This window comes from Coloeus monedula, assembly GCF_965178545.1.
Source record: "Coloeus monedula genome assembly, chromosome: Z".
In the NCBI taxonomy this organism is placed as follows: Eukaryota; Metazoa; Chordata; class Aves; order Passeriformes; family Corvidae; genus Coloeus; species Coloeus monedula.
In genome coordinates this window covers 75,730,814-75,752,955 of record NC_138822.1, presented here as the reverse complement: position 1 = coordinate 75,752,955, position 22,142 = coordinate 75,730,814, and the positions used below count along the sequence as shown (strand labels likewise).

At 43.1% G+C, this 22,142-nt stretch overlaps 1 protein-coding gene across 1 annotated transcript in view; it reads left to right on the top strand.

The window, feature by feature from the left end:
* Positions 1–19,734, top strand: part of LOC309584785 (protein unc-13 homolog B-like) — a 204,429-nt gene extending 184,695 nt beyond the window's left edge. The window contains exons 35-40 of the mRNA XM_082301026.1: positions 5,556–5,612; positions 10,105–10,185; positions 10,579–10,726; positions 16,682–16,774; positions 17,850–18,009; positions 19,177–19,734. Coding sequence (XP_082157152.1) covers positions 5,556–5,612; positions 10,105–10,185; positions 10,579–10,726; positions 16,682–16,774; positions 17,850–18,009; positions 19,177–19,462 — 825 coding nt within the window. The 3' untranslated portion in view covers positions 19,463–19,734. The remainder of the gene's footprint in view (positions 1–5,555; positions 5,613–10,104; positions 10,186–10,578; positions 10,727–16,681; positions 16,775–17,849; positions 18,010–19,176) is intronic.
* The last annotated feature ends 2,408 nt before the right edge of the window (positions 19,735–22,142 follow it).

The window sequence follows — 22,142 nt, the reverse complement described above, 5'->3', positions numbered from 1 at the left end:
AGTGTCCAGGGAAGTGATTCAAACCTGCCTCCTGCTCTAGGTGTTTCTTGCTCTGAGAGGGAGGGCCCTTTGTCCCTGGCATTGATGATGATGACTTTAAATAAAACTGTTGAGAGGAAGTGTGCTGTCATACCTACAACCATAAAATTACCGTGAGGCATAATTTGCTAAAGACTGCTTTCTCTGAGCTCAGATTTGGAATAATCATTTCTACTTGCCTTTGTGATTCGTAAAGAAGAAAAAGAAAATAAATTTAGGAAGACAAAATTTCTTTGTCTTGGTTGAATTGCTTTTAAAAAGGAGTCTTTGGGGACAGGTGCTAAAATCATCATGTAGGAGCAGCATTAACATGACCCATTTGGAATGGAATCAGTGAGATCAAGGGCCTTAGAGAGAACTAGGGAGGAGCTGCTTGAGCTTTATGCTTGCTAGTTTTGGATTTCAAAGGCAGAGTAGGAGAGTGATTCAGTACTTGTATTGTGAAAGAGGCAATAACTGTGATCAGCCAATTCTTGCAACCTGCAGGATGTTGCTATAAGCCACTTCAAGTTTTTTTCATAGTTTCTTGTTGCCATCATCTCAGTTTCAAATTATGAAGCAAATTGAAGCACATACTCACTTGTCTGAGATAATGCAAAATGCTCATAGCTGGATTTCTTGGTGTCTAATTAGTTGTATGGTAGCAAGGAGGCTGAGCTAGTCTAAACTGGAAAAGAGCTGCTGTTCCAGAAGGACAGTTAGGAACAATGCAATGATTAAAATGGCCTTGTCTGCAGTCCTTGAGCAGGGAACCTGTGGTGAGGCTGGATGAGCTGCAAGGACGAAGAGCTGCTTCCACTGTTCTCTGGGGCATAGCAGTTTATTCTGTCACCACCAGATTTTCATCGTTCCCAGCAGTGAAGGCCAGCAGGGCAAGGCAGAACTCAGGGTTGCCAGCATGGACAGAAGCAGTACTTTCTCTTTGGTATTCTACTTCTGTGCCAAGCAGCTCTTATCTAATTTGGCTTTTTATTTTCTTGCTTTTTTCTTTTCTTTTGAAAGCACATCAGACACAAATAGCCTCAGGCACTGTAACACGCTTTCCTCCCAGCCCTCAGGAACAGAAAGCCCTGGTGGTGCCTCTCCATGTTTGAACAACCACTGATGGGAATTTCTGTCCTAAAATTCATGTGCAACCCTTAAGAAGTAGAGGATATTCATGGCAGAAAAGAATCTCTTTTATGAAATATTTTCTCCTCTTTCTGCAAAATTGTTGGAGGTGCAGAAGTCTTTTTTTTGATGGAGAGCATGGAAAGCATACTCGGGTAGAAGGTTCCCATCACACTGCAGTTTGCCTCGCCTGTCACTTGTGTGGCCCTGCCACTGCATAGTGCTTAAATGCCTCTCTCCAGACTTAACAATTCCACTTAAATTAGCTTCTGGAAGATTCTGCTGTGTGGGGCTCAGGTGAGAAAGTGTTAACTCTGTGAGGAATCCAGTGGGGACAGGGCAGTTTCACAACCTCCCACTTTGACGACCTGAGCTGCTGGTCCTTCATGACTTTCAGATGGGTGACTTCAACTTCTCTGGAGCACTCTCTGCCTGTGGCTTGTGAGATTAGCAGCAATGTGATCTCCAGTAACTCATTAAGTAATTCACACCTCACTAAATTTAAGATCCAGCATGTAATTAAACACCTTCTATCATGGTTGAGTGGATATACACTCTGGGAATCCTTACTTTGGGGTTCAGTGCACAACACGTGGGGATATTAACAGTTTAGTTATCCATCTCTTTCTCTGCTGTTTAGGATGAAACTGTACCGTGCCATCAGTGACTAGTCAGGTGAGAGAAGAGGTGCTCAGTTTACACCCAGGTGATTCCTCTAGAGTCTCTCCTTTATTTATTTCACACAGTACACTGAAGCCATTCACATGAGGTTCTGTTTGTGCTTGCTTCTGCTGTGCTTTTTTTCTACTTGTCAGACTTCTCTTCACTAAATGAGAACAGGATAAGAACTAAATTTTCTTCAAGCTGAGGACAGAATTTGCATGTGACTTCCAGACTGTCTGTTTTTCAGGCTCATCTGCCTGTGCTGCTCCAGACCTACTCTGTGGTGGAGGAGAGTGTGGCTTCAAAAGGTTTTCTGAAACCTTTCTTAACTTCTGTTAGTTTAAATGAATCCTCTTCCTTGTGCTAGCTTGGAGCAGAAAAGTTCAAGGCTGCCTCTGTGATGAGGAGAAAAAACTTTCTTAGAGTTGAATAAAATTATGGTCTGTGAACTGCATATGTGCCTAGTTCTCTGTACTGACAAGTAATTATTTTCCTCTTTTCATCCCACTTTTAAGCCTATTTTGTCAATTTTTGTGGTTTAATACACCACAACAACTAAAAAATAGTTTTATTTTTATGTGTGCTAACAAACATTACCAGATATGATTGAGTTTTTTAAATGAACTTAAATGCTAAGTTAAATTATCAGATCTCATTGTTATTGAACATAGGAACTAAAAAAATATGAGAAAAGAATGTACAATACCAGATGAAACTTCCTTTCACTGTTATGTCTCAGAAAAATAAGCATCGCTAATAATATGGTTTCCAAAAAAGGATTGGAATCCAAAAAACTTGGAGCAGGCTTTTGTTTCCTACCTTTGTCAGCTGAGCAGTGGGACAGTTAAGCTTTAAGGATTTGAGTCACTTGGAGTATAAATCAGTGCAGTTCTGTTGGCTTCCAACAATTAGACTTCAGTCAGATGATCATCCTTCTCTAAATGCTTTCACTGAAGGGACAAAAAAGCAAGAGACCATTAACAAGGAATTGAAAATCTCTTGTGTTGTGGACTATAGGTGTGTTTCTTGTTTCTAAGGAGTTTAGGAAAGTAAAACTAGTATTACGGGAAGAGCCAGAAAAACCAGCATGAAGGACCATCCCCTTTCCAGCTGCGTTTGCCACAGAGCTAGGCATGATTCATGATAAGAATTTAATTTGTCCTCATATTCTATCCTTGACATTTTAATCAATTCCATTGTGGGCAGCTTTTCTCAAAGCTACCTGATAATTTAAGTTTAGTTGTTTTCACTCCCTGGCACAACTGGAATAAGTGCTGTCTGTAGAGCTTTGTGGTATGTTTTCCATGCATAAATAACTTTTCTGAGGAGTATGGCATCTTGTTTACAAGAATGCCATTTGGCAGGGGAAGGAGCTGTCCAGATTTTCATTAGATGTTACCAGCATTGATGACAAACTCAGTGTAACAGCAAAATAATCTCTCCTTGCAGATGCATTGACAGAGATTGTCACTGATGGATGAGGATTTTCTTAGCGTGCAAGAACTGGGAGTTATCTGAGCAGCTTTGTTCCACGGAGCGTATCCAGTCACTGGGTATTGCTCAGTGTTATTGGCCTGCCCTCCTTAGAAGCCTGAGGCAGCAAGACTACATGCCTGGGCTGGTTAATGTTGTTCAAATGTATGCAAAAAAAAGTGTCCAGTGAATGCTGAAAATACTGAATTAAGAAATGTTGATATTACTGTGTTTTGGGACTACTCCCTTTTTCAAAATTCTGGGTATAAAAATGTTTTGGTTTTTGTTTCCTGCTTGGTCAATAGACTGAAAACCCTTAAATTTTAAGACCTGTAAGTCAACAAAATTTCGTGGCAAATCATACAGAACAGCAGGCACATCCATTGGGTAACAGAGGCTGGTGAAACCCTTTATTCTGGTGGGTTATTTGGCATGGCCCACATTGAAATCTCTCTGTTGCTGCTGGTGTGCAGTCATGTTCAGCCCTCCTTGCTGGAAACACATGGAAATTTGTGCTCTTTCAGATTAGAGAGCTGTACTCTTCAACACTACCCATTGGAAACTGACAACAGGTTAAGCTCTCAGTCTCATTGCAGAAGCTTTCCTTTGTGGATTCATTGTGCTGCCTGCACTTTCCCCTCCACCCCTGCCAAAAGTTGTGAATTTAATCATTTATCAAGAGCTTCTGTTTAGCTACAAAATCAATAATGTTCATTCTGTGTCAGTTTGTATTCAACAAACATAAAAGGCTGAGAAACAGTGAGGGTTAGCTGGTGGTTACAAGTAGAGCAAGTCAAGAGGTGATCTGTGGTTTCAGGTCACAGCTTTTCAGCTTGAATAAATTTCCAAAGCTGGAAAAACTAAAGAAAAGGCCCCCTCACCTTAAAAATTCAGTTCTAGGCTGCTGTTCTAATGGGCAGAGAGTGTCCAGTTGCCCTAGAGCAAGTCTCAGGTTTTCCAGTGTTATAGCTATAAACTGCTTGTTTTTCTTCTGCTACCCCAAGCAACAGGTATAAAGAGACTTTATGCTGAGGGCAAACTTTCAGAGGGGCTGATGTTCATTTTAATCCTTAAAAAAAAAGAGTTATTTCAGCAGTGATCTTTGCAGCAGTAGCCAGTTCAAGGCTGGCTATGAACAAATAGTCAGGGAACAAATGAACAAATACCAGAGAAGGCAGCAAAGGAAAGCTGAGTGACATAGGCAGGGGCAAAGGGCAGTGTAATAACTGTGGGTTTACATCTTGCTTCATTACAGTTTGAGGTATTTTGGGGTGGGGAGTGGTCATGGCTGCTGTGGTGAAGTGGGAGGGTTAAAGACTGCTAAGATAAGAAAGGATAGTAAAGAAGAGGGAGGAAAAATTGGATTGACTGGAGACGTTTAATTTGTGAAACCAACAGTCCTCATACAAGATGCCCCATCCCTAGAAATATTCAAGGCCAGGTTAGATGGGACTCTGAGCAACCTGATTTGGTTGAAACACATTTTATGTGTAAAATTTATTTTCCAAATGCCTAAATAACCAATTGGTACATAGGTATGTAGCTAGCATGCTTTTAAACCAGAAGAGGGTAGATTTAGGCCAGATAAAAGGAAGACTTTTTTACAATGAGAGTGGTGAAGTGACTTGAAGCAAGATTTCCTGTCACTGGGGTTCATCTTCCCTTTATGTTTCTTCATTGGTTATACAGCTTCAGGAAGGCACAATGGGGGAGAAGAGCCATTGACCAAGCTCTAGGACATTTGAAGGCAATGCTGTAGTATTCACTGGACTGGCAATCTCTCAGGCCTAAACAGCTGAGGTCCAGTTTTGTTTCTGATCTGATCTGTGCTTACCCCCACCCTGATGACTGAGCCTCTGTAGAGGGATTCTCATCATCTTGGGGTTGTGTGATCTTTTGCTTTGGCCAGTCTTTGCTGTCTTCATGTGTATTTAGACATGAAATCTAAAGGAGTGTTTGGAGATGGCCTGTACCCCAAGCCTGTGCAATCCATTTGAAGGTTCATCCTGTGTGAGTGGCTGCTGTAAGCAAGAGTGAACTGGTTAGCAAGACATTGTGCTCTGAAGTAGCTCTTGATGTAGTATCCACAGAAATGCCAGTGTTTATACTAGGTAATAAACTGGCAAGGAGTCCAGTTGTTGTACCTGGCCTTGGGGTGGTTATGTAAAGTTGCTATGAACTGACTTGACTTGCTCAAAGGAGAAATATGTGAAGTTTGTTTATAACCTTTTTTTCCCCCCTCCTTTCTTTTCTAACTTTTGCAACCAAAGGGAACACAGTTGATTTTCAGTGCTGCTAAGGAACTGGGACACTTGTCAAAGTTGAAGGTATTGTCCTGCATGGCTTGTGTTAATGTCCCTGTGTGTAAGCATGAAAGTGTGGTAGTGCATAGCATGTCTTGTGCTTGCAGTGGTTTGTTGCTGAATGCATTTGTAGAGAAATGCCTTTAAATGCATTAAATGTGCTTTTAAATGCATTCTACTAACATTAGCATAGTACTTAAGATTAAATCTTATTGCGGGTTTAATCATCAGTGTAGTTTTTCTCTTCTGTATACATGGTGATAAGTCTGGTACATCGATTTAAAATGAAAAAAAGTAGACTCCTCAATATCTGGCCAGCTCCTCCGTATCCCCATTTATAAAAGGGAGTCCCTAATGGTTGGAAAGACACTTGTGCTAGATATGGATGAATTACATGGACTGTTACAAAAATAACTGTTGCTTATGGAAGAGAGCCTGTGTCTGTAAATTCCTTCTGCGTGGGCTCCCTTCACAGGCAAGCTGGCATTTAGCATGAAGGCTCTGTTGATGTGTTTTGACAGTGCATGACGTGACAGTGCATGACATGAGCATTATGAAGTGCACGCCACCTCATCATAAGCGAATCAAACACTAATTCACTGATCACGACAGCAATGGTATGAAAATAGTGATGCCTTACAGCACTCAGATTGCACTGTGCTGTGGTTGGTCTTGTGCTACAAGACAGGTATGGTGCAGGAGGAGGAGGAGGTCTAAATCTGAAGTGTCACAGTGCACAGTCTGCTGTGAGGGAGATGGAGCTGGACCTGAACTCTGTCTCAGAGCATGATCAAGGAAGTCTTCCCAGTGCAAAGGACATTATTCTAAGTGACTAGTGCAGTTTCAAAATGGATTTGTCCCTTCCTGTTGATTTTTGAGTTTGTATTGCATACTTAATACAGCTGTCTTCATATACCTATGTCCCTTGCCCACCAGATACGTTTTCCATACACGCTTATGTGGCCAGTACACAGCTCATTTAAGGCAGTGCTTATTAGCAGTCCTAGCAAGTGATCATGGCATGCAGGTGTGTCATTAGACATGCTCCTGTTCTCCAGCTACATTTTGAGGCTGTAAAATAGCAGTTAATAGTCACCTAGCATAAACTCCACGTGTGGCTCCCAAGCTGTCACTTGTGCTGAGTGATGGCCTTATGCAGTACCACAGTCAGGCTGTTATCCCTGGTGACATGGTGGTTCATGAGGATTGTTTCCTTCCCTGCTTCCTGTGCTTGCAATGCTGTGTGTCACTTCTATGGGAAAAATGGGGAGAAAGGAGCTTTGTAGCCAGCCTGGGAGAGTGGCAGCAGAACCGCAGCATCCAGTGTGACTCCTGTTTCCTGTGAATTTCCCCTTTTCCTTGCAAAAATATCAGCAAGGACTCATCAAGTGGAGGAAGAGAAGCCATCCCTGCCTTTTACATGTACTCCTGGTGTCTGAGGGCAGAGCTCTGAATTTGCTGTTTCTTCCCCCAGGTCACAAGGACAGTCTGTGAGTTCCTGTGGTTTGCTTGCATTCTTGGGCATGGCCACTGAAATTCACTGTTATCTTTTACTTGTTCCATATTTTCTCATTACTGGAATTTCTGAGCATGTACAGGGCACATTCTGCTGAGAATGTTTTGGAAGCTTTGCTGGTTTCCATTTGCACTGGTCAGGTGAATGCCATCCCTCAGCAGCAGCCTGTCTTCAGTGCCGTTACTGTAGAGCTTAGCTTTGGTGACTCTGGACTGCAATTTTAGAAATGCACGTAATCATGCAAATCAGGCAAGCCCTGGTGTGTGTTCAGATCTTTATTTGCATATCCACCTATAGAACAGCAGCAATACAGGTGCACAGGATATTTTATGTGGCAAGACAGTCGTGCTCAATTGTGAAAGCACCAGAATTTTGGAGACCATAAGGGAAATGGCACTGTGTCCAAAAATTTCCAGAAGAATAGGAGTGTTACAAGAGTGTAAATTGCTTGAGTCCCTGTAAGAAGTGTGGATATTACAGTTTTTGTCCTTTTGTTTTTGCAGGCACATACAAGCTAACAGGGCAGGAAGGCATGGTTCTTCAGAGCCCTCCTCCTCTGCATTTTGCAGTTCCACTAAAAACCTGGGAAAATTATGGGATGGATTTTAAGCTTTATTGGTCTTAAATAGACCAGGGAGAACAGAGCCCTAGTGAATCAGATAACTCAGCTGAAAACTGAGATTGACAGACCTGACAAGCACAGGCTCTCATCCTGATGACAAATCAATTTCACAGTGTATTTTAAAATGCTCAGAAAACCAACCATAAATCTGGCTCCTTGGTGCCACATACCTGCCTCCCACTTACTATCAAACTCTTTCTGTTCAGTTTGCTTAATAGCCAGCAACTGGTGCAGGGAGCAGCTGCCTCCTCTCCCTTGTGCTGCCCCCAGAGTAAACAGCCAGAAACTCTGACCACAGAGTTTCTTCTGAGAATACCTATGGAGAACACAAGGATGAGTCTGAGAGATCATGAAAAGTTTGTTGGGTTGGTTTGGTTTGTTTTTGTTTTGGTTTGGTTTTTTTACTTCTTCTGCTTGAACTTGCATAATTATTTGATGTAAATATTTGTTTCTTACTCCTGGCTGGCAGTCTGGGAAGTGCAAGGTAGCACGTGTACAGTTCTTTATAGGAACAGCGTGGGATTTGCAGAGGGCAGGTATGCACAGGAATGGCAGTCGTGGGCTCCTCTCTGAGTAGGTGCAAATATTACCAGTCCAGTCTCTGGGTTATTTTTACATAATGTGTTGAAGGAACTGACACTGGGAAACTCGGAGAAAGCAGTGATGTGTTGCTGTGCATTGACAGCATGGGCACAGGTGGAGTGACCGCTCAGGGGGCTGAAAAGCTCTGTAGGTGTTTGAGAGAAAAGTGTTGACCACCTGGTTTCTGTGGCAGTTTGGGGAATCTGGTAAGCAGGCCTAGAAAGTCATTTTAGCAGATGTGAAAGTCGCTCTGCCTCGGGAACACAGCTATCCTGACTAAATTGGCCTCTCCCATGAACATGGCCCTGGGCTCTGGCTGATTTTGCACTTAATCTGACTGTCAGACAGAGAAAAGAATGCTTTACCCTCTGTGTGCTGAAGTGTCTGTGTACTGAAGTGTGAAGCCACATCATCTTCAACTGAATTACCCCCAGCTCACAAAGAAGAGGGAGGAGGGCTATTGCTTCCCTCAGGACAGCATATCACAACAGAAGAGACGCTGCAGCTCACCAAGTACTGTGCCCCTGCACACAGTCCCCAGACCAGGGACATCCTGTGTGGGGGAAGAGGCGTGTCGAGGCACATCTCTGCTACTCAAGAAAGCAGGGTGTGAACTTGTCTGAGAAACTTGACAACTTGAGAGGCATCTTCTGTGGAGTTCAAGGCTGCACTGTATAAAGTTGATGGCTAGATGTCTGTGAGAAGTGTAGCAAATGCCTTGTGCTGCCCCTAGACTGCAGAGAGTCCTGTCTCTGTCAGGCAGGAGATGGATTGCAATGGATAATGGATGGGGACAGCACCAGGCAGTGTGAAGAATCAGCAAGCTGCAAAATAGCCAGCAGGTCTGTCCCTGTGAAACATGCACATGATGCCACACACTAGGTGTGTTTTACGCAGAGGCAATTTAGCAGGCTTGTCTCCTGGAAAGTGTCTAGGGGGGCTGTGACATGTTTAGAGTAGGGATAAATAGCCTTTGCCTGATTGGCCTGCAGCTTTTTAATGAATGCTTTTAGGACCCAACCTGAAGTCAACTGGCCTGACCTTCAGCAGCTCAGTTAGAATATGTGTTTGTGCAAAGCTTTGACTTCTAAAATACGCTGTTTTCCCCTGAGACCCAGACTAAGCATCAGAGAGAAAGAGCTTAGTGAAATGACAAAGGATGGCACATCCCTGTAGTCAGGCAGGAGTCTAACAGGAATGTGCTTCCACTTCAGGAAAGGGAATTCTTTCCCAAGTGATTCCTGGCTTTTTGCTATTAGAGTTGGTGGGTCTCAATGGGAACAATGTCTTCTTTTTGCAAACGTGTTTTCTTTTGTTTTTCTTCTTTTACGCAAATGATGGAATGAATTAGTGACCTTTGTAGTTGGAAGAGTTAAAAAAATCCATAAATGACATAAAATGACTTTGACTAATGTCTGGTTCTCAGAATTCCTTGATTAAGGTGGTATTTGGAGAGTTTTGTTGTGGCTGCTCTAGAATGACAGTGGTGGCAGGCAGACTTCTGTTTGGGTTTTCTTGAGAGACAAACTGTGATTTTAAATTGTCACTTACCTTTGTCCAGTTATTTCCTTATTTATGTCTTCTGTGCCTGCAAGAAAGAGAGAAAATTAGTTTATTTTCAAGTTAAGCTGTAATAAATGATTCTGAGAGACTCCATGAAACATTACTCGAACAGCTGAATTAATGCTGTCACCACATAGATACAGCGTGAATCCAGAGAAAATGATGATACTGGGGACTCCTTTTCCTTTAGCCTCTGACAGCATGCTCATGTCAAATACAATGGTTGTTTGCAGGATCATATGGTGAGAGAAGAAACCAGGAGCCTCACTCCAAAGCAGTGTGCTGTCCTGGACCTGGCACTGGATACAATCAAAGTAAGTGATTCCATTTCTGTCTCTGCTGTTCTCTAACTCCATCCTCAAATCCTTTTTGGGAGGACAGTGCCTGTCCTGGTTCAGGAGATGGCAGGAGTCTGTCCCTACTGCCACAGTGATAAAGGCTCTAAGGGGATACTGCCATGTTTGTCTACACCTGAAGAGGTTCAGGGGACTGGCATGCTGGGAGTCAGCATATTCATATTTAAGTGCTTTGGAACAGGAATGCCATGAGCAGTTGGTGTCAGCTGGCATTAGGGCTGGGTTTCCAGTACAGAAGCTGTTTTGTGAATTTTTCCAGCTGTTTCCTATCCGTACATACAATTGCACATACCTGTTGGTTGCTGGTTGCAATTCTTGCTCAGTACCTTTCCCATTTCTTTTCACTCTCAGCAATATTTCCATGCTGGTGGCAACGGTCTGAAGAAAACCTTCTTGGAGAAGAGCCCAGACCTGCAGTCACTTCGATATGCTCTCTCCCTCTACACTCAGACCACGGACACTCTCATCAAAACGTTTGTCCAATCTCAGACAGCTCAGGGTAAGACTCTTTTGTATTGGCAGAGTTCAATGAAGCTCTTGGATCTGTTCATAATTTCTCTCCCTGGTACTGCCAGTTTGTAGAGTGCTTTTGGCAGTAACATTTCTGAAAGCGTGACAGTTCAGAGCTTTTGAAACTGGAAAGGAGGGAAAGGGGGTTATTTCCCACTTTATGACTACATTTTGAGAGAGCAGAACTCTGTGAAACATAAGGCTTGGGGTGTTTGTGGTCTTTTTTTCTCTGCAATCCTCACTTAACAGTCACGTTTCATGAATTAATGTGGGTGGGTGGCTTAAGTGAAATTTGAAGTTACTGTACTGAGACTTGCACGGTGGTGTCAGGTACCATTCCAGCAAGACACCACTGCAGAAACCAGTGGTTAACGTGTGTGGCCTGTGCCTGGGTCACAGACCAGCTGCTGGCACAGCCCATGTGGCCCTGACTAAGGCTGAGTGACAGCAATTTGATGAGTTATGGAGCTACAGGCTGCCTGTAAAGGGAGAAATCTCTCAGGAGAGCAACAAATACACTGTTTTGTCTGCAAGCCAGTACAGGGTATGTGGGAGCTAGATGATTACAGATCACCACAACATATTAATAAGCTGCTGGGATGGGTCACCAAAGTGTTTGGTGACTCTCTGAGAAGCCTTATGGCTCAGTAGTGCTGTTTCATTGATTTTGGAGGGGTAAACAGTTAATTTCATCTCTTTCATGTGAACATCTCCATATTATTGTACTGAAAAAATTTGGTCTCTAGTCAAGGACCTTCACTGGCTGACTGTGAATCTCACTATTTGCAGTAAGAGGAGACAGATGCTGTTAGGGGTTGGGTCTAAACCAAAACTGGTATTTTTAAGTTTTCAGGCTGTTTAATTAAAAGCCTTGCCATTAAGCTACTTCATCCCAGATGCAAAGTTATACAACTCCATGGGCATGTCCTTCTGCCATCTGTTTGCATGGAATCCTTTTTCTTTTACTCCTTCCAAGCCTAAGAGAGCTGGCGACCCCACAGACTGTACTAACTCTGCCAGCATGCCATCACACCGAGCACCAGGATCAAGGGGAAAGCACTCCATTTGCACACTTTCCCTTGTGTGCCAATGAGGCTGCTTGATACTGGCATTCCCCTAGCAGTGTGGAAAGTTCAGAGATTTCATGAACAAAACAAGGTTTGTTTCTAGAGAGAAAAGTTTGGTTTAGTTTTGGATGGTTGAATCATCAGAAGAGGAGCCTCAGAGGGGATCTGAAACTACCTGAAAGGAGGTTGTAGTGAGGTGCAAGTTAGTGTTTTTTGCCATGTCTCAAGTGAAATGATGAGAGGAAATGGCCTGAAGTTGTGCCAGGGGAGGTTCAGGTTAGATAGTAGAATTTATTTTTTCATTGAAAAGGTGGCTAGACACTGGAATAAATTGCCCAGGGAGGTGGTGGAGTCACCATCTCTGGAAGTGTATAAGAGGTGTCTGGATGTGGCATTTGGGGACATAGTTTAGGGATGATTTTGATGGTGCTGGGTTGACAGTTGGACTAGATGACCTTGCAGGTCTCTTCCAACTGTGATGGTTCTGTGATTCTATGATCCCTGCCTTTAGCAGCACAGTCTAGTCTTCCTTATGTTGAAACATACTGCATTAAGACACTGAAATTAAATAAAAAATCAGTACCTTTGAGAGAATGGTCCTGTCGCTGTGTCCCAGCAGAGCAACGATGACATCCAGTGGCCAGACGGGTCAAAGACTGCTACATCCACTAGGGACTCCAGGAACCTGGCTGTTGCCATCACTTATGCAAACCACTTTTTAATGGGGAACTTGAGTGCACACTTGAGTGCTTACAGTCTTTGCTGTTCTGTGCACATATTTCCCGTTATATATCCAAACCATGAACTGACGCTAGTTTTTTGTGTGGATACTTTTAAACTGTCATGATGAACTAAGATACAAGGAAGTGTGGCAGCACTGATGTTCTGCAGTCCATGCTACAGTCAGGAGTACTTAAAACTACAGAAAGAAAGTGCTCCACTGAAGTCACAAAACTGACAAATTCAAAGCTGATATGAAAAAGCAGCTTCATGCAATGCATGATTTGGCTGTAAAACTTCGCTGAGGGCAAGTATTTAGCAGAAACACGAAGATAATGGAACATTGTCATTATCTCTCAGAAGCAGAAATATACAGGGCTCCCACAGAAGTGGGTGCCTGGGTATTTATGTATTTTTTAAGAAGCTTAGAAAGAATTAAGCTCTGGCGTTAGGACATAATATGCACACGTTGTGAGATCATCAATTAAATCTCATAGCTGACTGATGACATTTCTTTGTGACTTAGTCTAAGGCACTGTAGGGAACACTGGGCATGGTAGGCCACTGGTACAAATCAGCATCCTGTATGTTAGTAGGTTTGAGAATTTTGGACCCTGTTTGTGGAATAAAAGATCTGAGCTATGCCACCTAATATCTGCAGAATCAGTGCTAGGATATCTCTGAGAAAGGCATGACTCTGATCTCTTCTCTGTGGTGACCATTGACAGGACCTGAGGGAACGGCCTGAAGTTGTGTCAGGGGAGGGTTAGGCTGGATAGTAGGAAAAGGTTCTTCACCCAGAGGATGGTTGGGCACTGAACAGGCTCCCCAGGGCAGTGGTCACTGCACCAGCCTGACAGTTCAAGAACTGTTTGAACAATGCTCTCAGGTACAAGGTGTGACTCTTGGGGTGGTCCTGTGCAGGGCCAGGAGCTGGACTCAATGTCTCTTGTGGGTCACTTCCAACTCAGCTTATTCTGTGATTCTGTAACTCTCTCCCAGGACTGGGGCTAAAGAAGGATATTTTCTTACCCTTCTTATTAACGACGGCTGGTATATGGGTTTGGAGAGCTGCACACAGGTTGAAGGGACAGAAGGGGCAGCACCACTGTTTACAGCTGACATCTGCTTACCAGAGCTCTGTGATTGAGGTTTCCCTTTGCATAAGTCCCATGAGCTCATGGGAGGACATGGCTTCATGCAGAATCATTTAAATGCTGTGTGCTTCTCTTACTTCTGTGCTCAGTGGTTGCACCTTCCAGTTTGTGAAGTACCTACTGCTTTTATTTCATTACTGAGTAGACTTCTATTGCACTACTTCTATTGCTGCTAAATGTTTGCTCTGCAGGATCAGGGCTGCAGTTCAGTTATGCCAGCACAAATTCTGTTCTGTTTTAACCCAGACTATGCCTTACTTGCAGACAGCCTTGCTCTCCAAAGCCTGGTGCAGAAGATCTAGAAGGATATTTTGTCTGTTAAGAGCTAGAATATTTGCCTTGTGTTTAAGTGACATTGCTAATTGTGTTGTAATTCATACTCTTCTCTCTTTATCCTGCTTGCTTTCTTGCCTTTTGAATTCATGTCTCAGTGCATGATGGGAAAGGTATAAGGTTTACCACTAATGAGGACGTTCTTCCTGATAAGGGTATGTTCAAGATTAATGTTGTTACCATAACAACATTACCCAACTGCCTTGCTTTTGAAGTCATCTTGCCCATGCTCAGAAACCTTTTCCAGAGTCCTGTTCCCTGTAGTTCCCTTGTAGAAGTGAACTTCCACCGAATGCTTGCATCCCACAGACTGAGCCACAAGTGGTGTGGTTTAGAAGTCTGTACCTTGCCTGAGAGCCTGTTCCCAAGCTTGAGATTTATTCATGGGATGTGAAAGTTGTCTTGAAAATGGACTGGGTTTTGGAAGATGCTGCAGACTTGTTCCCTACCCTTTACCATGGGGTGTGTGTTTCAAGTCCTGAACTTGCATGTGTGTGGTCTGCTGAGAAGGGCTACTGTAATACATGGGAATGTCTGATACGCACTCAAGGTTATGGCCAAGCTTGAACCATCTGGCTTGAAGCAGGGTTAGCTAAAGGTCTGGATGCTCTGGAGACCCCTATATATTAAGTCTTGCAGTGTTTCATCTCTTAATTTATTTTTTGCTGTCCAAAGTCTTTTTCTTATATCAGGTGAAACACATCTATAACCCATTGCACGAGCTCAGTTCTGCAGTTTCACCTTTCAGTATTGCAATACCAATGAGGCCTTCATGTCAAGAATTAAATCTGCTTGTCACTAAATGTACAAGTATGTGTATGCACACAGTTGTACATGCTCAGAATATTTTTTTGTTGGCTGTCTTCAGATTGTTTTTTTGTCTCTGAAATTTTCAGTTCATAGAACAAGATTTTTGTATAGAAAGACAAGAATGAAGGCAGGAAAAAACTGTAGTGTAAATTTTGTCTTCTTCAAAGGTAATGGAATGATTCTGCTCCCATTCTTCTGAGGCATCAGCATCTCCTTTATAACCAATTAATTACACTAAGGATCAATAAAGTGAAGACCTGAGCGTTTGTTGGCTAATGTTTCTGTGGATTGTGGCCATACTGTTGGTAATTCTGTTTATTTCTGTGGAAAATGCTAACAGTGTAAGTGACAGATCCACACCATCAAATGGGTCAGGTCAATAATTAAGCCTACCAATTTTAAAGCTCTGTGCTTATATACAGAAAAAAAAGCAGCATTGCACTTCTAACCAGGGAGGAAACAGTACCTTCAAGATTATATTTGTTACAGCCTAAAGGTCAATAATGAGAACCTACCCTGAGGTAATAATTTGAGGTTGTGTTTTGGTTGCTCAGATACTTGTATATTAATGTGACTTTCACTGCCTACAGTTCTGTGGCATGTAATTTGCCTCAGAGAATTGCACAGTGTCATGGCTCTCAACCTCTTGGTTTTTAAATGAGTGGTTTTGCTGCCTGCAGACCATTCTTGTGGAAGTTAACTTGTTAGATCAGTCTACTCAAAATGTTTGTTTAATGATATCCTTCAAGCTCCTTATCTAGAATTTCAAACAGACCAGTTTTTCACTTAGTAATGTATCTTACCCTCAGATTTGACAAAAAAAATGCTGTTCATAGGTACTCAATTACCCTCTAAGTATCTCGATTACAACAGCATTGCTAATTGTCAAACTGAGGTCAGGCAGTTATCAAAGAGAAAGTCAAATCAATCTCACTCTCTTATCAAAACTTGATCTTCATTTTGCACAGCAGTCATTTTCTGTAATTTACGTGACATCTTAATTGTATTACCCAGAAAAATGTCATTTCCATATACTACATGATGATAATTGTGATTAACAGTTTAAAAGTTGAAAAAAATCATAATATATGAATTGTAAGGTTCATGAAAGCTCCCTCTGATACCAACATACTATCTTTCCCTTCTGAAGTTACATCTTGTTTTCTCCATGGCTCATTGATAAAGGGAAATAAGTATGCAAATTGTGAGTGCTTCTCTCTCAACATTTTTGATGCACAACAAAGAAGGGGGGTTCTCATTGTGCTCCAAAGGGAAGCAGATAGGCAGCCAAGATGACAACTTTTAAGTGATGTACAACATGCAGAAAGGTTATTGGAGGGTGAGACTGCACTATGGCTCCGTGCAAATCACTAATACCTACATCTTTTTTTCCCCCTAAATTTCCTCTGTTGTGTGATGTCCTTTCCTCCTTTTTCTGTTGTTGTTGAGTTTTTTGTCCTCCCTTCTTCCCTGAGCAGACAGGAATGCCAATGCCCATCACTGGAATGCCTGCATGTACACACAGCAGCTTGGCAGGAACCTCTGAAAAATCCTTGCTCCCTGTGAAGGTCCACTGTTGAGCATTAGGTCTTTTAAATTCTTTTAAAATCCTCACTGGTGTCCTCAATAGGATGCAGTCTTGAGTGGAGTGGAAGAAGTGCTGGTGTTTATGTGTGTTGGGCATGTGAGCCTGATGTTATCTTGCACTACCGTGACATTCTTGGTGCTGACTGAGAAGCTGGCTCTGGGAGGTGTGCTGTGAAAACACCACATTGTCTTCCTGAGGCCATAAAGACTTACGCCAATAACAAGTAATCCATGTGTGCGTGGCGGGGGGTGTCGATTTTCTTCCCACAGGCTCTGGTGTTGATGATCCCGTGGGAGAAGTGTCCATCCAGATTGACCTGTACACCCACCCAGGAACTGGGGAGCACAAGGTCACGGTCAAAGGTATGGCAAAGCACATGCTGCTGCTCAGGCTCGCCAGGGCAAATCTCCAGCTGGCAGTCAGGATGTTTCTGTGTTAGCTTGTGGGATCTCAGGCCAGAATTGTTTTCCCTGTTTCACATCAGGGACACGAAGAGAAACAGCAAATGAGGTTGTGCAGCCAGTGACATGGCAGTGCACAGCCCGGTTGTTTATTGGCAGCGATGTATGCAAGTAAACAGAAATCAGATGATGGCTCTCGCCAGGCGCCACAGTTTAGTCTGTGCTGCAGAGAACGGGGCAGGCTGATCTTGCGAAACTGCTCAGTGTGCACCCGGACATCACAGAGCCACTGAGAGTTCAGAGGCTCCTCTCCCCCGTCCTGAAGGCCATGTTGGTCCCTGAACAGCCACTCTGAAAATAACCAAAGCAGTGATTCATTCCAGGGTTCCTTTTCCTCCTTCATCTCCTTCGCTTGAATACAGCATACTTAACTACTTTAATTTCCTCTGAAGATTTATGTAAACAGTTCTTCAGGCCTGCCTCTCTTCTGGTTAAATCTACATGGAAGTGCAAAAGCTGATTTTCAGAGCTATTTCCTCTGCTTCGGTCTGTTCCCTGCAGTGACCTGAGATAGAATGAGAATTAAAAGCTAATAAGTCTGGATCCTGGAACCACCCACAGATTTGTTTGTCTTACCTACCGTCCCATTTTCCCTTTTCAACAGATACCTAAATATTGGCCTCCAAAATGCCCCTTTTTTTTCTTATCCCACACATAATGATGATGTAAGCATGGAACTGTCAAGGCAACCTGCCTGGAGCTGCAGGAATGCCTGTTTTCTTGGGCTTATTTCTTGACAATCCATATGGCAGAAGCTACATGCTGTCCCAAACATTAAATTCCCTTCACAGAACTTAAACTAGATCAAAAAAGCAAATCCTTGCATTACAAAATAGTCCTGCTCATGTGTGTTGTGACACTGTCATGTTTCAGGTTAGAAACAAGAAACTGAAAGCAGAGCAGAGCTGAAGGATGTCCAGAGCAATGAGCACAAATGAGTATTTACTGTAAACAAGGTTGTGACTCTCTCTTCCAGTTGTGGCAGCCAACGACCTGAAGTGGCAGACATCTGGCATGTTCCGTCCATTTGTTGAAATCACCATGATTGGGCCCCACCAGAGTGACAAGAAGAGGAAGTTCACAACCAAGTCGAAGAGCAACAACTGGGCTCCAAAATACAACGAAACCTTTCATTTGTAAGTGTGAAAAATATCCTGGGCATCTGGTGTGGCAAGTGCAGATGCAGAGGACAGTTAGGGCTTTCCAGTGTCCCCAGACAGCCTGCTCAGGGCCCAGAAGAGTACATGAACCAGTAGCTTGGTCCTGTCTTTGGTGTCTTTGCAGAAAAGCGGGATTATGGAAGTTTTTGCTGCGGGTGGGTTGCTGAGGTCTGTTCTATACCAGCAGTGTCCTTTGGCTTCTTTCTGAAATACTCTGTGTGTCCTGTGAACGTATTTTACTGTGCTCTGTCATTTTAATGAATTTTGTATTTTTTATTGGTAGAGTTGAGGATAAAAGTTTATTTATTTCTTAATGTGCGTTTTTATCCCAACTTGACCTGTAGGACATGCTTTTGGAACTTGTTTCCAAGGATACAGCCCTTGGAATTGGTAGTAATTTGCTCTGCTAAAATTGCAGTGTTTCTCAGCATTGAGTATTGATCTCTTCTTATTTCATTTTCTTTCATTATTATAAGGACATATTCCTTCTTGGGAGGCTTAACAGAGGGAGCTGCAGGCTTGACCTCTCTCAGCTGTACATATAAAAATGAGATGAGCAGAACTGACCAGCAAAAGGCTGTAAATGTCTGGGGGAGAAGGGAGTGTTCATATAATTGTTCTGTTCTGTGAGGAAAGGCAGGCCCCCTCTAAGTGAAGAGATATTGTTCCTTTTATTCTTTTAATTTTAGAAACATCAGAAGGGCTGGGGATTTTTTTTATTAGCTTTTGCATTAATGGAAGGTCCTGAATCTTTAACAAAGACTTCATCTAATTAAAATAGTAATTCTGAAATGAAGCAACCCTTAGCAGAAGCAGAAATGTTTAAAGTCATCTGAGTTGAAAATCTATTAGCATGGCTTTAATGTTTCCCGCTCCTCTCATTTCACAGTTTAACACACACACGCAAGTTGCAAAGGCAGCTTGAAAGGGGTTGTTAATTTTTTCTTCTTGAGTAACCAGGTTTACTTTATCTGCTGTAAATCGGAAAAAATGCCCACATGCTGTAGGTTTTACTTCTCTCTTTCTGACCAGGGTTTTCTGTAGAAAGGAGTTTTCTGTGACTTACCAGAGCCCTCCAGTCAGCTGCTGGCACCTTTGTTTTGCACTCGAGACACTGTAAATGAACTTGTGTGTGTTTTCCAGCATCCTGGGGAATGAAGATGGCCCCGATGCCTACGAGCTCCAAGTCTGTGTGAAGGATTACTGCTTTGCCCGGGAGGACCGGGTTCTGGGGATAGCAGTGATGCAGCTCAGAGATATAGCAGACAAAGGAAGCTGTGCTTGCTGGTGCCCCCTCGGGCGCAGGATTCACATGGATGAGACTGGACTCACAATCCTGAGGATTCTCTCTCAGAGAACCAATGATGAAGTTGCCAAGGAATTTGTGAAGCTGAAATCTGAGTCCCGCTCCACAGAGGAAGGCACCTGAGCTGAGCTGTGTAATGTTCCCTTTCCTCTTCTGCCTTGTGCCAATATGTGCAGGTGTTCAACAATTCTCTTTTATTAATTGCAAAAGGTTTTTTTCATGTTGTCTTTGTCAGCTCCGATAGCGCACGTGTGCTGTATAGGAAACAAATCCATCAATCTGATGTGAATTATTTATTTTTTAGTAGCTGGGTAAGACACCGTAGAGAATGAGACAATCTCTTCTTATTTAACATGTAAATTCTGCTTTGTGTATATAAATTATTTTATATTGGAGGCTGGAGTTGCTGGGTTTTGTTGATATGCAGCACTGTGATTTTATCCTCTGAATTTGGCAGGCATTAAAAAGGTTCTGCATAATCACACTACGATGCAAACACACAACTGTGTGGAAATTGGGAGGAGATGATTTGGAGGGGTTGACAAAGCACAGTTATCTCTCATTGAATTCACGTACTGTGGAGCTGCCTGGGGATCTTCTGACACAGATTATGCCAACGTGATATACAGACACCTCAACATCTGCTTAAAAAAGAGGTTGCAGATGGCTCTGAAGATGCACACCGAATGAATGTATGTCCACGGATGTGCTGCTGTGAGCGCGGGCAAGACCAGGGCCACGAGCCCGGGGTGGGGCCTGAGATGTCGTAGCCAAAAGCTGCAAAGGCAGCACACCAGGAGCAGGCTGCAGCTGCCCTGCCACTGTAATTAGCTGGTGTGTCTCGGAGAGTACAAATCCCCACGTGCTGCTGGGAGTCCCTGATGGCCGTGGGGGTGCTGTAAGCTGCTCAGCTCCGTAAGGCACGCTCGGGCTGCCGTGACCGACACGGTCAGGAAGGGATCAGCGTTAGAATCGTAGAGTTAGAGCCATGGCGAATCACATGGCTGCTATGTGCTTTTTCCACTTCAATATTCTTTTGTTAGTGTTTGGCAGAGGATTGGATAATTTAATATCGCAGGCTTTCTGTAGCATTTTATTACCCTGGAGTAGCTAAGACCATTCCTCACTATGAACCCAGAAATGACGGCTTGCTTGGAAGAGAGGAGCACACCTCCCCTCTGCAAGCCCTCAGTCTGGAGTGCTGGTCAAGGGGCAGCAGGTCCATTCGCTTCTGATCTTGGAGATGCTGTTGGCCGTGCTGTGATTGACCCATGCTGATTGTCATTAATCTTATAATACCATTGACAATACCATTGAAATATTTTTGCACTGTCTTAAAGAAGCGTCCTGCTTTTGTTTTCTTAAAAAACAAAACACTGTCCTGAGCAAAGTAATTGCAGGGAGGTCAGAATTTCTGACTGAAAATTCGCAAGAAGGAAGGTCTGGAGTGGTGATTGCACCTGAGGCATGTTCGTTGGAGGGTTTTTATTGGGGATATTTTTGCTTTTCCAGCTGCCCTTGTGCTCTGGAAAGTGCAGCTGGAACAAGCCAGTCCTTGCCCATAAAGTACTGTAATACTGTCAATAAATTCAAGGACTGCATATTGAATGACTTTTTTTTTTTTTTCTTTCTATTTTCTCTGACACTTGTGTAGCTGTATGATGTGACTCCTGTATTTCATGGGCCTGCTTGTAGAGTTCTGAGACAGCACATCTGCTTTGTTCTTGTCCATGATGTAATAATGCTCTTCAAAACTCCATGCTATTTGTCATGATTTTGAATCATTGTACGTGCCATTGTTATGAGAACTGTTAGTATGGTCTTTAATAAACTCTTTTAGCAGCATTTGGAGCTGTCTTTTGGAGCATTAACTGTGACTGGGTTTCCTAAACCATGGAGGACAGAATCACTGCTGCATCTTCGGAAATTATTCAGGTTTAGTATGTAGTTTTCTTTAGTGCTTTAGATGCCCAGCAAGGAGTATGAGTCAGTTAGTTTCCCCCTCCTCCATGGTGCCTCTGTCTGGGACATCTATCCCTGAAGTCCTTGACTTCTGATAACACTCTGAGACATCACGGAAAAGCATAAAGAATAGCTTATTGACATTTTTTTCTCCTGTCTGGCCTTTAAGCCACATTTCCTTTGTACTCAGGGTAGTCTCCTGAAGGTGCTGAATGGAAAGGCTCAACCAAGGCAGCTGGATACTTCGCAGATAACAGATGAAGAAAAATAATTATATACCAAGCTTGATTCATAACTTTCAGCCTCTTACAAACATTAATTCTCTGTAGATGGTATGCACAAGAGATGAAAGAATAAGCCTTCTGGATGGCAAATAAATTACTCCCCCTCCCCATTTTTTGGGGATTCTGCCAGTTTCCAGGTCAGATAACTCAGAGACTCATATTTCATGATAATGTGGGTATCTGAATTTCTGTGATCTGAAATGCCATTTTTTTCCTTGGTTAACATATGCTTAGCAACATAGTCACTTGGGAGGCAGTCCTGAAGGGCAAAGGAATCAGGGAACATTGGATATTCTTCAGTAATGAAATCTTGAAGGCACAAGGCACAGGAGGAGGGCATCTCCATGTGCCGAAAGATGAGCCAGCAGGAAAGAAGGCCAGCCTGGCTGAACAGAGAGCTTGGGCTGGAACTTGGGGAAGAAAGGGAAGTTTCTGACTTCTGGAAGAAGGGGCAGCTTGGGAGGACTACAAGGACGTTGTGGGATTATGCAGGGAGAACACTGAAAGGGCCAGAGCCCAACTAGAACTTAACCTGGCTACTGCCATATAAAACAGTT